Source organism: Cnephaeus nilssonii, assembly GCF_951640355.1.
Source record: "Cnephaeus nilssonii genome assembly, chromosome: 1".
In the NCBI taxonomy this organism is placed as follows: domain Eukaryota; kingdom Metazoa; phylum Chordata; class Mammalia; order Chiroptera; family Vespertilionidae; genus Cnephaeus; species Cnephaeus nilssonii.
The window spans coordinates 91,866,245-91,882,058 of record NC_137072.1 but is presented as its reverse complement, the minus strand read 5'-3'; the positions used below and the strand labels follow the sequence as shown (position 1 = coordinate 91,882,058).

At 38.2% G+C, this 15,814-nt stretch overlaps 1 protein-coding gene across 2 annotated transcripts in view; it reads right to left on the bottom strand.

The window, feature by feature from the left end:
- ATP8A1 (ATPase phospholipid transporting 8A1) overlaps positions 1-15,814 on the bottom strand; it is a 216,872-nt gene that overhangs the window by 110,975 nt on the left and 90,083 nt on the right. For both annotated transcript variants that reach the window (XM_079777553.1, XM_079777554.1), the window contains exons 15-18: positions 11,651-11,723; positions 8,958-9,063; positions 7,368-7,450; positions 776-825 (exon numbers count right to left, since the gene is read on the bottom strand). In XM_079777553.1, the coding sequence (XP_079633679.1) occupies positions 776-825; positions 7,368-7,450; positions 8,958-9,063; positions 11,651-11,723 (312 nt within the window). The remainder of the gene's footprint in view (positions 1-775; positions 826-7,367; positions 7,451-8,957; positions 9,064-11,650; positions 11,724-15,814) is intronic.

Here is a 15,814-nt window from a genome sequence, read left to right as displayed (position 1 = left end):
AATACACAGGCATATCCATATGCTAATTGATAGGCTATTCATAAATATTTTATAGATATAATACAAGGGAGCGCAGGAAAAACAGTCACTTTGCCCTGTGAACGGCAATGAAATCTTTAAAGGCCCTTCTATCTGTAGCTGAAGACTATTTGCCCCAAGAATGTAGGTCAGCTGGGAAACTAAATAGGCATGTGGGAATAAAAAGCCTACAACCCAGATACATCACTGATTATAAGAGAAGGCCTTCATTATTTGACTTTAAGAAATGAAGTAAGTAGAATAATCTCTTTGCTTTCTGCTCTTTCCCACTAGATAGTAACTGGTTTGATACCTAACAGAGACATGGATTTGTTTTCCGGAATCCCAGCGACCATTAGGTATAATGAGCACATAATTAGGACTGTGGGATCTTAACTCTGATTCATCTTCACTCCACATCAATCTTGGTCCCTCTAAGTATAACAATGTTTCCAGATCATTAGCCGCAAGACTCCTGGTCCTATACCCCACGGTTGTGATGCAGACAGTCATGTTGAAAAATAGTTTTATACTATCTTCAGGCGTCCTATCTTGCAACATTCTGAAGGAAGCTGTTTCTGATTTATCTGCAGCTATGAAAATTAAACACTGTACCAAAGATTTTAATGCAATATTTTGTCTAAATAAGTTCGGTTAAAGAAAATAAAGCATACTTCCTTACTTATTTAAAAAGGGAAAAATAACAATAGATAGACATTTATCTTATGCACACAAATCACAGAGCAGATGTTTTTACCTGGTGAACTCCAGGACATTGAGCAATTCATATCTTTCTTCTTGCCCCAGCTATAAAGAAAAGGAATTTATGATTACATAAAGTTGGAAGTTTCTTTGCCTTCTTGGAAATAAACCTTAGTCATAAAATTTTAATGTAAAAAATATCAACACCAACAAATCGTCCCTTTTGAAATATATCATCTTTTATTGAACTTACTAACTTACAGGTTAAGATGGAAGGTTGAACATTCCCATCTTTTTACTTATTGATAGAATTTGAGAGAGAGAGAGAGAGAGAGAGAGAGAGAGAGAGAGAGAGAGAAAGAAATAGTAAGTTGTTGTCCCACTTATTTATGTATTCATTGGTTGGTTCTTGTATGTGCCCTGACCAGGGATTGAACCTGCAACCTTGGCATTGGGACGATACTCTAGCCTGAACATTCACACTTAATTTCCATCCTTCCCAAAGCCCCACTAAAAGGACAGTAAACACTTAAAAAGAAAGACACTTCTAATGGCAGGAGAAAAAAAAAGACAATAGCACCAAAAATTTGAAAAGAGCTCAATGAGTGGTATCTTACTTAGCAGAAACAGAAAGGTCAAATGCCACAGTAGCCACTGAAAAGCTGGGAACCAACCTGATTTGTACCACATCCTCCTCCAAAGTCTACGGAAGTGCAATGCCAGACACTCTAGGACTAGCAGGTAAAAGGAGGGGTCTACAATAGGGAGAACTGGGTAGGAGCTACTTGAAAAGCAGCCCAAACACTGGCCCTTCCTGCACCGGCAGAAGACCGGGGTGAAAGAGGGTCGGTCTTTCGTCTAGAAGTTGACGGGCACAGTTGAAGACACGGCATTGTTACCCTGATGCTGGATGCTGGGCCTTAATGCCCCAACCCACTCAGCTCCCTACAATGTGCAGCCAGACCTTTCCAGGTAGAAATTGGAAGGCGACTCTCTGGAGAATCCAACAAACCCAAAGTAAGTCCTAGAGGTACAGATATCACAATTCCCCAAACTAACCCTATGAGACCACCGTACCATGAGGCTCATTGTTGACAGACTCTCTTATGCTCAGAACTGCCACATCAGCTTTCATGTTCCTCATTATTAACCACGAGGATCCAAAGATTCACAGATAGCTACAGAAAGCTGTTAACATGGAACATAGATACCCAAAACACACAGGCAAAGGCAATTTGGAGGAACGGGAGTTCAAACACAACACTGGATGTCGGCCCATGGAGCGCCAGGTTCTGGGTTTCCTGATGGGCAAGGGCTGGGGGTGCAGCGGGGGAGGGGCTGTGAGCAGGCCCTGATGCCTGGTCACTTGGTTTCAACACCAGACTGAAGTGGCTTGACATATGCTTCACAGGTGGCACGTTCTGTCCCGTCATTGGAATTATACTGCGGTGGCTTCCAGATGGCATGAAACTTGTTGCAGTACTTTATACCCTTAAAAGTATTGCTGCCTTAGGCAGTATATGCTTATGCTGCTTCTTCTCCTTCTCCTTCTTCTTTTTCATCTTATTATTACTAGAGGCTTGGTGCACGAAATTCGTGCAAGGGTGGGGTCCCTAGGCTTGGCTAGTGATCAGGGCCAATCAGGTTCCCCACCTTCCCGCCTCCTCCTTCCCTTGCCACCTGTGTCCGCTGACACCCACCCCTGGTTCCCTATCCCAGCATGGGGCCTGGCGGCTGGGAGGAAGGACCAGGAGGTTAGCTGGCAGGCTCCATCGATGATCAGGGCCTGCAGACTGAGGGCAGCTCCTGCGTCTGCTCCCTGGTGGTCAGTGCACATCATAATGACTGGTTGTTCTGGTCGTTCTGTCATAACGGTTGCTTAGGCTTTTATATCTATAGACTAGAGGCCCGGTGCACGAAATTCGTGCATGGAGGGGGATTGTCCCTCAGCCCAGCCTGTACCCTCTCCAATCTGGGACCCCTCAAGGGATGTCCGACTGCCCATTTAGGCCCGATCCCTGGGCAGTCGGACATCCCTCTCACAATCCAGGACTGCTGGCTCCCAACTGCTTGCCTGCCTGCCTTCCTGATTGCCCCTAACCGCTTCTGCCTGCCAGCCTGATCACCCCCTAACCACTCTGCTACCAGCCTGTTTGCCCCCAACTTCCCTCCTCTGCCGGCCTGGTCACCCCTAACTGCCCTCTCCTGCAGGGTTGATCACCTCCAACTGCCCTCCCTTGCAGGCCTGGTCCTTCTCAACTGCCCTCCCTTGCAGGCCGGGTGCCTCCCAACTGCCCTCTCCTGCTGGCCATCTTGTGGTGGCCATCTTGTGTCCACATGGGGGCAGGATCTTTGACCACATGGGGGCAGCTATATTGTGTGTTGCAGTGATGATCAATCTGCACATTACTCTTTTATTAGATAGGATAGAGGCCTGGTACAGGGGTGGGGGCCAGCTGGTTTGCCCTGAAGGGTGTCCCTGATCAGGGTGGGGTTCCCTTGGGGCGTGGGGCGGCCTGAGCGAGGGGCCTGTGGTGGTTTGCAGGCGGGCCACGCCCGCTGGCAATGCAAGCGGAGGCCCTGGTATCTGGAATTTATTTTCCTTCTACAATTAAAACTGTGTAGCTTGGAGCAGAGCCAAGCCTGGGCTCCCTCCGAGGCCCGCAGCCATTTGTGTTGGGGTTATAATTGAAACTTTGTTGCCTTAAGCAGGTGGGCCCGGCCAGGGTGTGTGGAAAGCTTTGCTTCCCCTGTTGACAGCGGCAACCCTGGCCTGCTCTCTCAAGCTCCATTCTGCTGCCATTTTTTTGAATTTGTTTACCTTCTATAATTGAAACTTTGTAGTTTGAGTGGAGGCTTAGGCCTGCCACGGCTGGCAGAAAGCTTGGCTTCCTCTGTTACCTAGGAAACCTTGCTCTCTGTGGCTGTAGCCATCTTGGTTTGGGTTAATTTGCATACTCGCTCTGATTGGATGGTGGGCGTGACTTGTGGGCGTGACTTGTGGGTGTGTCAGAGGTATGGTCAATTTGCATGTTTGTCTATTATTAGATAGGTGGTGATGATGATGATGATGATGATGATGATGATGACTGTTGTTGTTAATCCTCACCTGAGAACATTTTTCCATTGATTTTTTTTTTTTTTTTTAGAGAGCGTGAAAGGGATGGTGAGAGGTAGAGAGAAACATCGATGTGAGAGAGACACATCGATTAGTTGCCTCCCGCATGCCCCTGATCAAGGCTAAACCTGAAACCAAGGTATGTGCCCTTGACCAGAATTGAACCTGGGATCTTCAGTCTGTGGGCAGAGGCTCTATCCACTGAGTCAAACCAGCTATGGCCAGTATATGCTTTTTAATGGACCCATGAAGACAATAGTAAGCTTGCTTGTAACAATTCTTATCTTGTTTGAAATAGTAAGCTTGCTTGTAACAATTCTTATCTTGTTGTGATTAACATGTATACTCTGTATGCTACTCTTCGGTGGTATAGGAGGAGATTGGCCTTACTGTTCTACATATTGCAGTTCTGGTCAAAGAGCTGGGATAGTCTACCATATACTATATAGAAGGGATGCTGTAATTAAATGCTGGTCATTTCTCCTAGGTAGAAAATGAGAAATTTTGGAAAAGTATATTTGAAAGTCAATGTTTAGGTATTGGTGAAGCATGCTTTCTCCAAAACAATTATCACAGCCAAAAACAACTGCAGTGGCAGTTTGAGCATTTACACTCTGGTAAAAACTATTATTTAATTAAATTGTTATGCATGTAAATTTATTTTTTTATGTCTATTCTTTTTGTGAATTTCTTTTAAAATAAAAACTTCAAAGAACTATCATTATTCCTCTCAGAGAAATAACGTAAGTATGACATGCATGAAACAAAAACAGCATACTATTAAAAAAGAAATACTGACAGGGCAAAAAAAAGTTTTTGGAAATCAAAAACATGACAGGGAAAATAAAAAAAACAAATCAATAGAAGGGCAAGAAGACAAAGTTGAGGAAAACTTCCAAGAAGTAGGACAAAAAGGCAAAGACCTGAAAAGAAGTTAAAAGATTAGTTCAAGAATTCTAAAGAGAGAGCAGAGCAAAAAGAAGGAAGGAAAATGGAATCATTCAAGAAAATTTCCCAGAACAGAGGGATGGCATATCAATTTACAAATGGAAAAGGGTCCACCCAGTGCTCAGTAAAATGGGTTAAAATATTCCCACTAAGGCACAGGATCGTACAATTTCAGAACTCTTAGGACAAAGAAGATCCTACAATCTTCGGGGTGGGGGGTGGGGGGGAGGGGGCAGGGCAAGTCACAAAATATGTGGAATCACGATGGGTTCTGATTTCTCCACTAGGTGTGCTGGATGCCAGAAGACCGTGAAGCAATCAAAATTCTTAAGGAAAATGATTTCCATCCTGAAATTCTACTTGCAGGCAGACTATCAACTATTAAGCATAATGGTATTATAAAAAACGTTTAGACTCGAAAGAACGAAAAAAACAAATAAATCATTCCCCTTGTATCGTTTCTCAAGAAGCCACTAAAGAATGTGTTCCACAAAAACGAAAGAGTAAACCAAGAACAAGGGAGATGTGGGCTTTAGGAAATAGAAAGTCTAGCACAGACTAACGGTAAATTAAGGGAATATAGGACAGTGGCTCCAGGGTGACAACTGTGAGTAAGACTGTCAGCCAGGGCATCTGAGAGCCCTGCAGTCAGGAGCTGGGCTTGCTGAGGGCTATCACTACTGTGTCCTCTGCTTCTGTGACAACTTTTTAAACTGATGAAACTCACAGATCATGTGCTCCCTCAAAACAAGGGAGTTCACTGAGAAAGAAGAGTTGAGATATAGGAAAAGTCCTAAACAGGAGAAAAATCTAAAGGAATGTCAACTGCCATAGAAGCAGCTTTAGGACTAAACTGGCCCAGACCAAGGAGAATGGAGGACTTCAAGAAGGATGTCTCAAGAACAGGTTAGCTAACTGGCAGGTTATCTGATAAAGGTGTGCTAAGAAGGTATAGAGACAATCAGCAATAGGGAGAAAGGAAAATTAGCAATTGAAAAATGTACTCATTCATCTTTAGGAAATAAAAGGAAACATATTTTCAGGAAATAATTTTAAGCCAGAAAACAAAATTAAAACAAGAAAATACTGAATATAGCAATGTTCAGCTATGATATTGCTACAGGCATAATAATATAAACACTAAATAATGATTTATAATGATATAATTTATATACATAAAGTACATATTCCTTAAATGTATAGTTCAATGAAATTCATATAGTTTGACAAAGGCATACTTGGTATAATCACCTCCTCAAACAAGATACTGAATATTCTCATCACCCCATAAATTCCTTTGTGCCCTTTTCCAAACAATCTCCTCCCCGACTCCGAGGCAACCACTGTTCTGAATTCTATCACCACAAATCACTTTTGCTTGATTTTGAGCTGCATATAAATGAAACTAAAGACTAAGCACTCCTTTGTGCCTGATTTTTTTCTCAACGTAATAATTTTGAGATTTATCCATGCTATTGATGAATCAATAATTCATTCCTTTTTACTGTTTAGATATCCTATTGTATGAGTATATCACAATCTGTTTATCCATTGTCCTACTGATGGACATTTGGTTTGTTTCCAGTATTGGGCTACCATGAATGAAGCTGCTAAGAACATTCCATTAGACACTGTCTTGTGGACATAAGCTTTCATTTTTCCTGGGTAACCATGAAAACAAGTTCTGGGTCAGGTGCAAGTTTACTTGTATTGGAAAACTCTAAAAGGCTTTCCAAAGGAATTGCATCATGTTGTGAGTCTACTAGCAATATCTGGGTGCTCCACTTCCTCTATATTCTCATTAACGTTTGGTGCAATGGTTTTCATTTTAGCCCTTTTGGTGGTATGTAGTCGTATCTCATTGTAATTTTAATTTGCATTTCTCTAATGACTAACAATGTTTTTTCATGGGCCATTGACACGTCTTCTTTTGAGAAATGTTTAAGTCTTTTGGCCATTTAATAAACTGGGTCTGAATGCTTGTTTAACCAAAAATTGTAATACAATTATAATAATACTAGAGGCCCGTTGCACGAAGATTCATGCAATAGGCCTTCCTTCCCTTGGCTGCCAGCACCGGTTTTCCTCCGGCACCCGGGACCCAGGCCTTCGCTGCGGCTGCAGCGAAGAAGCCAAGCCTCTTCAGTCTTTAGTCGTCTTCAGTCTTTGCTCCATGCCTGCATATGCAAATTAACCCACCATCTTTGTTGGGTTAATTTGCATATTCATCCCTGATGGGCTGGTGGGCATTGCAGATGTACGGTCAATTTGCATATTTCTCTTTTATTAGTGTAGATTGGGAAGAGATGGTGAGTCAGAAGAGCTAAATCCTCATTTAACATAATAAAATAGAAAGTCAATAGGCATGTATAATGAAGAAACCATGTATCATTAATCACATATACTTGTTGAAAATATGAGATGTATAAATGCCTGAAGAAAGAGATAAAGTAACAGAAGGTGGTTGCCTCTAGAGTAGGGAACCTCTATTTTAAAACAAGCCTTTTGGTATTATTTTATCTTTAAAGCTATACATATGTTTACTTTGATGAAAAAAAAGACTTAAAAATAAATAACTTACTGAATCTATAATCACTGAGTCAGGTGTTCTTCCAGTGAAAACAAAATTCAATTGCTTGGCTGCTCTGACCAGAGCTCCCTCATCTGTTTTGGGAAAATAGGTGAAAGCAAATACATGGTGATATAAAAATTATTCCCAATACAAGAGAAATATATCACTTATAATATAATTTGCTGTTTAATTAAAAAAAATGTTTTGTTGATTTCAGAGAGGAAAAGAGATGGGGAGAGAGATAGAAACATCAATGATGAGAGGGAATCACTGATCGGCTGCCTCCTGCAGCCCCACACTGGGGATTGAGTCTATAATGTAGGCATGTGCCCTGACTGGGAATCGAACTGTGACCTCCTGGTTCATAGGTCAACGCTCAACCACCGAGCCACCTCGGCTGGGTGCTGTTTAATTTTTAAAGCATTAATATTCTTCTTATTCTGGCTCCTGTTATGCAATCCATTTATTTTATCCATTTATTTTATCCATTTATTGTTATCGTTATATAACAATGCCAAAGGAATGAATATAATAATCTGAGGTAAGTATAGACCCAGAGTCCTGTTTCTGAACATTAAGACTCAGTCTTATTTGTAAACAAGAATGAAAATGTACATGTGCTTCTTGGTCCAGCATATTTTCTAGGAAAACCTTTCTCAAAATGAATGACACAAAACTGCCTTCTTACATTTTATGCTTTTCCTCCTAAAAAATTGTAGAAAAACTAACACTAGTAATTGAGAATTTGACTTAAATGGATATAAAGGAACGGATGCTTGATTTTTTCATATATTACTAGTAGTTACTGTCATCACCATGCTACTTTAAAACTTCTTGTTGCTGAGGGTAGGGTGTGGGATAAGAGAATGTTCATATAGTTTCTATCCCAACAATGTGAGATGTAACATTTCTTATACTTAGAAGGAATTTGGTACAGTTTACTAGGTTATAGCTACTGGTTTAGAATACAGTTTAAAATACTTTTAACAAAGTTCTCCAAAGTGTGTTCCTTCTTTCCTAAAACCTTATAATAATTGGATTGACTACTTACCCAAATTTACATTGAAAATAGGTCTAAAATTAAGCTAAAAAATTAACTGTGCTAATATATTATTTTATGGAATCCCTTCAAATGTATAAATCATCCTCATCCAAATAAATTCACAACAATTTATTATTGATTATCATTCCCCAAAGAGGGAAGCAAAACTGGTGTTCTAAAATGCACAGTATTTAGGTAAACAGATCTTCCTTTTCTGTCTGCTTATGTGCAAAAACAGTTTTTGACTAAGTTTTTTTGGAAAGAAGGGAGAATTTACCATGTGCATATAAAAAAATACTTTCGTTGTTTGAATTTTGTTATTCAAATTTCTATATATGTCACCTACCAAAATTGTATAAACAAAGTTTTATATTTTAACATATAGATATATTTAATTCCAAGAGCCAAGGTTTGTCTAATTAGTAAATTATTATTTTTATCTAAAGAAACATCAGTTGGTTATTTTAATTTTTCAAATTAAATTGATTTTTTTCTTGACAATCTCAAGAAAAATTTTCCACTGGAAAAAAAATACATCACAATTGCGTAATTTGTACCTGGAGATGCTGCTTGGTAAATAAGCTTGTCGCCTTCTCGCTCTGGTACTGCTGTGTGACAGACTGCCATCATGGTGAGAAATTCACAGATTACAGGTGCGGTTGGCTGTAAGAAATAACCTACATTAGACCTTCTCACTTAAATATTCTGACACTCATGATAGCAATTTTCCTTCATGCCCATCTATTTAGAGTGTAGCTATTAAATATTGAAGGTATGAGGTTATAGCTAACTAAAAAGACAATATTATTATGAAGAAAAAATATTTTTTAACTGAAATCATACATTCTTGTACTCATTCATTTTTAAACATTTATACAAGACAACTCTGTGTTGTCAAATAGAAAGAGAACAGTGAAAAAAGTGGATATGGTCAAATACTGGGCTTAGAAGACAGAGGAGAAATTCTAAAATGTTCTTTATCTAGTTCTAATTCCTGACCAGATTTAATTTATTTTCTTTTTACTTTTTTCTTTTACAGAGAGAGGAAGGGAGAGGGGGAGAGAGATAGAAACACTGATGAGAGAGAAACATCATCGATCGGCTGCCTCCTGCACATCCCACACTGGGGATGGATTTCACAATCTGGGCATGTGCCCTGACTGGGAATCGAACCAGAGACCTCTTGGTTCATAGGTCGGTGCTCAACCACTGAGCCACACTGGCCAGACCCTGAGAAGATTTAAATTTTAGGCATCTCATCTTACTGTGGCTCACTATTTTGGTTTGGGGTGATGATGGCAGGGGATTCCTCTGTAATGCCTTGTCCTCCCTCTCCAAAACTGGCAACCTTAACTGACAGTTTTTACCAAATAAAGAAATGATTGAGCAGTTTCCATGTATGATGGACTCGTGTGACCTGAGGAAGACATGAAAGCGAATCCTTTCTGCAAGGAGCTTAGTTTATAGGAGAAAAGCAGCCAGATCTCACATTAAACATCTGCCTGCCTGGCTCTTAACGAAGAAAAATGTCATTCAAATTAATAAAAAAAAATCTCTCTATGCTGTTGGACAAAAAATAAAACAGGCTGGCCAGTATTGCTCAGTGGTTGATCATTGACCCATGCACCAAGAGGTCACTGGTTTGATTCCTTGTCAGGGCACATACTCTGTTGTGGGCTGGGTCCCCAGTAGGGGGCGTGCAGGAGGCAGCCCATTGATGTTTTTCTCTCATTGATGTTTCTATCTCTCTCACCCTCACCTTTCCTCTCTCTCTGAAATCAATTAAAACATATTAAAAAAATAAAACAAAAAAGAAGTGAAGTGATTGAAAAACTAAGTCAAATATTATTTGAAAAAACTGAGTTCAGGCTACACTAGACAAAAGAGACATGGTCCCTGCCATGGGAAGCTTCGACTTGTGGGGAAAAGAGAACACAGATAAACATACACGTATAATCTACTTATAGAGTGAAAGGGGCTATAAAGAAGAGAATGTGCAAACACACGTAATGTGATTTGGGTGAGTTTGTGGTTGTTCTGAAGATAATGCAATATTTAAGCCGGTGAGGTTTTAGCCTCATGAGAAACTGAGCAGAGATTTTTCCATCCAACAGGAACCTAGTATGACTGAAAGATCCTAAAGAAGGAAATAATGAAGTGTGCTTGAGAACATAAAGGAAAACTAGCGTGGCCTGGGGAAAAAGAAGGGAAGAGCGGCTCCGAGTGAGGCTGGTGACAGGCAGGCCCAGATCATGTAACTTTGTAGTTAAGAGGGAAACCAGACAATGGTTTTGAACAGGGAAGCAGTGGGCCTTGATTTCCACTTGCATCACTGCAGTTGTCTTGTGCAACAAAAATTGGAAGGAAGTGAAAAGGAAACCAAGGAGAATGGTTAGGAGGCGTTCCAGTAATTCACACAGGGGATGCTGGTCGTCTGGACTCAGGCAGTGAACGAGAGAATAAAGACGACATGTGAGACGTATTCTAGAAGTCAGTATTGACAAGGACTCGGTGACTCCATTGATTGGAGATGGAGGGACAAGGAAGTATCAAAAGCAACCCTAAAGTTCCTAGAAAGAAAATGAAGACAGGTGCTGGTGTAAGTTACTGAACTGAGGGCACAAGAGGGAAGAGGAGGTCTAGGTGTAGGTTTTGTAGATCCTGAAGCTAATATTCTGTTGTAGGGTCTCTTAAGAAAAAAGGATACAAGAATAGCCATACAAACACATGACAAGAGCTCCATCCAGAGGCACAGGTGGTAGGTTCACCCGTACTTCAGAGGGAGCATGTTGTGCACCTACTGAAGCAATGGTGAGAAAAAGCTCTGGGGTTTAAAGGCCAGGAAACCCTACCACCTAATCTGATGAAGTTTTAGTAAGTGTCAATGAGTTCATAAAGATGTCCATAGTTCTTAGTGTATATAGTTGGCACTGGCCTATCATTTTGAGCAGGTAATTCATTACTACAGATATTTTGAAATTGTTAATAGTGAGTTCTTTCAAACAAAGAGGGTGCTAATGTTATTTAACGTAAGACATTGTTACAAGATAGAATATTGATAATGATAATAGTAAAACTAAGTATCTAATAACCATGTTGGCCAAGTTAAAAAAATTAGCAACAGATTTCAAAATTTATTAAAAATAATCACAAGACTAAAAAAACCCCACATAAGCAGGGAAGAAAATTCAGAGAAATGTTCATTAGTTTTCACTCACTAATTAGAATATAATGATTTTATGTCACTTACATGATTATTTTGGAGATTTTCCAGCAATGATGAATCATTAAATGTTTTTTCGTCTCCAAACTGTGAGCTCTGCCTACAGGGGAAAAAAAAGGAGCAAACCTGGTTTATTTATAGCAGCTCACTGATCTGTTTGTAACTTTTTAAATAAATCACTATGCCTGCAAACCCCTAATAAATATAATATAGAGTGCATTAATGAATACAGCATCACAAATTTCATGAATAAATCAGAAAATATATTCAAGCATAGTGAAATATGACAGACTTTCATAGCATAATGAAAATAGTATTTTATAGTTCATTTTCCTGGAGTGAAATTATATTGTAGCCAATGAAGTTTTAAAAATTTAATTAAAAAAAATGTAGCAAAACTGCTAAAATACCAGGAATTGAATTTCTTCTACTTCTATAATTTTTCAAGTTTTAAGAATTCTGAGATAAAGTTATTATTAAAAACAATACTGATGAATACTTTTACCGTAGCTTATGAGAAATCTTTATTTGTAGTAATTAACACTACATGATTATCATATGAAATATAAAAAATATGAATAAACTACATATTTTATCATCACTAACAAATATCTGATATGCTTACATACATATCACATGTGTTCTGTATATTGAGGAGAAAAATCATAAAGGTGTATGGGATTCTTTTGTGCTTGGCTATCTTTAGGTCAGCACACACATTATGCACTTCAGAAGAAACAAATGGAGTCGGAATGGCCTCTGTAATCTAGCTATTATGAATCTTGGCAATGAAATTTAATATAAAACTGTTGAAATTCAAAAGAACAAGGACCATTTAGTTGGGAATGTCAAACCCAAAGGGGATACTTTGCAATGTTCAGTGAAAACCTATAGATCTAAGCTTTTGTACACTGAAGAAAATCTCAGAATTAGTTCACTGAGGAAAAGACATGTTCAATATTAAATGACTGTAAACCTGAAAGTTTTTTAATCACAATCTTTATAGGTTTCAAAGAGCATTATCAATGTCAATGTGCCAAATAGCAAGAGTTTCATAATTTAAAAACCAACAGTTTAAAAGGAAAAATCACTGAAGAAAACAGAATTTAAATAATTGAACATACACAATACCCTCAATGAAACATATTTTTCCCAAAACCAAAGGAGGAAGTTAGAACATTTATAATAAGATGCATCTTTATTTATATGTAGTATATGGTCTATTAACTCTCAAAATTATAATACATCTTTATTAACATGTAGTAGTTTAGAATTCTCAAAACATCCCTGGAAAGCAGAATAAACACATTATTATTATTATTATTATTATTATTATTATTATTCCTCCTCCTCTAGTTTTAAAGATGGAGAGAAAAATACAAGGACTTTTAAATGACTTATTAACAGGCAAACAGAAAAAATAGCACATATTCTACTCCAAATACTCTCAGTTCTTAAAAATAGTTTATTATTTGGGGTTCCATAAAATCTTCCTACTATTAAACCATTAATTGTTCTTAGTTATACTTTCCTACTTATTTGTTAGATAAATTGAATTGTCAAGGAACAATCACAGTAACATCTTGCATATGGAGGTCTACTTTGTTTTCAAAGAATTCCAGACTGAAAGCCTTTGTAAATCTGAAGATATGTCTTATTAACCCTTTGTACGCCGTAAGCGTCTATGGCATGTGGGGATGGTTTCCGTTTTGGACGCGTGGCAATTAACTGGTTAATCTCACTAGTAATTCATCTTATAAATCACAGCCACCATAACTGATATAACTTTCAAATGTATTTACAGCAAATAACACCAGATATGCAATTGAAATATCTGCATGGACACATCACATCTTCCATTCACCAATGAAGGCTTCACCATGGATAATGCTCCGTAAGAACTCTTCCAGAAAGTGGCTTCCTTGCCAAGACCATAAACCATAAACACCTCATCTGCTAATCGCATGGCCTGGGTGGGTAATTCAGCCATGGCGTTCTCACCACCCCTCTCCAAAATCTTACCAAACATTCACTTTTAGTAAATGTAAACAGATAAAACTAAGAAGTGCATGTCACTTCAAAATAATAACCAACTGCATACTAAATACAAAGAATACTTTAAACAGTAAATTGACAAAACTATGTGGATTTGCAAACTGCTCACAAATAAAAATGCAAGTCAATATCAACGTTTTGTTAAATTTTTCCATAGAAATTTTCAAGTGGCACTTTTCTCACCAGGAGACAAAGAAATAATGGTGTTTTGCAAGAAGCAATAATAGAGGGAGAGGAACACTAAGGTAAGACATCATGAGCAGGTAGCCCACAACATCACATAACTGGCAGCTTCTTGCAGCCTGATTTAAAAGCCATGATACCTTGTAAATAATTATTTCCTGATGATAAAAAATGGAGAGTTCTCAGAGCAATAAAAGTTAACAGAAAACTCAGAATGCGTATGGCTTAATTGGTACTAGCTATTTTCATATCTGACAGCATGGATTATGACATTTAAAAATTCATGTTGACAAGAAAGTCATCAGGAAAAAAAAAGAGTTGGACCTACACTTTTCACCTTAGACTAAAATAAACTTCAGATGGATGAACAATCTAATAAAAGTACCAAAGAATGGGGCAATTTAAAAAAATAAAAAGTAGGAAATGCCCAAGTATCTATCATATATAGTTCAGAAAACAAAACAGATAAATCTGACTGCATAAAGCTAAACCATTTCTGCAGAGCAAAAACTACTGCAAAGTCAAAGCCAAAAATGACAAACTGGGAAAAATTCTTTCCAACTCATATATGGAAGGCTAATTTTCATAAAACTGAAAGAACTCAGAAATCAATAAGAAAAAGATCAACAATACAATGGAACAACGAGCAAAGGATATAAACACAATTCATACAGAAGGAAATATAATTGGATTTAAGTATTTTTTAAGTTTAGCCTTTAAATATATTGAGAGAAATGAAATATATTTGACAGAAATAAAAGTTTGACAACCCTGTGCCTTTGTGATTATGGAAAAAGTTAAATCATGTCTCATTGATGATGAAAATTGGTTCAATTTCCACAAGGCAAATGGGCAATTTCTATCAATATTTAAAATGCATGTATCCTTTGATCTGGTCATTCCAGTTCTAGGAATTTATACCAATGATCTTCGTAGAACAAAATGTATGTATTCATTTTTTGCAGCACATTTTTAATAGCAAAGGGTTAGAAAAAAACCCAAGTTCCATCAGGGATGTTGCTTTAAAAAACTTGGTACATCCACATAATAGAATACTTTACAAAAAATGGGTAGCTATTCATGGAATATGGACAAATCTCAAGAATGCAGAGTCAAAAGAAAGCTGGTACAAAACTGTGCAGTATCCTCACTCTCTATCAAAATATGAGAAAAAATACATGTTTGTACAGATCTGGAAGAATACAGCTAAAACTGGTTCCATTGGCTCCTTCAGGAGTGGAAATGGAGGGCTCCAAGACAGGGAAGGGAGGAAAACCTCTCCCTCTTCATACCCTTAGAATCTGTAACATGTTAAAGCATTATGAACTTAAAACATAAATCAAATTTAAATTAAAAAAAGAACAAAATCTATGTCAGCCACCTGAAATATACACACACCCCACATGTAAACTAAATGTGTACATTATCCACCTGCACATATTACACACAGGCACACACAGGAAGACGAAAGGCAGTGTGATTGTAAAGCATTTTATTAAATGGAAGTGTACCTCCTGCTTTTGAATGGTGCTATTGGTTCCAAATCAAAATTCCTTAAAAGAAGGCTTAATTTTTAGAAATAAATTTGTTATTCAGAGTTAGGTCCAGTAAAGGTCAAGACTATAAGCAAGCAATCGAATTCAATAATATTTTTGTTGGCCATTGGTTTTAACCAAAGTAATGAGGCCTGCTTTTCCATGTGACTCGTAGTATTTCCCAAGGCAATTACAAAAGAGGAGCTCCAAGACATCCTCTGAAACAGCCGCCTCACTGGAATACATAAAGTACCTGTCAAATTGAAGACTAACACTAACTTGGTTGCATTATATCTCATTATGATGCAGTCACACCCGGGAGAATGTTCCAGTGAGCCTAGCAGAATAAAGAAACACCACTCATCCCATACATAATTATATACAGAATGAAATGAGAAAATAAAGGAGACCAGACACT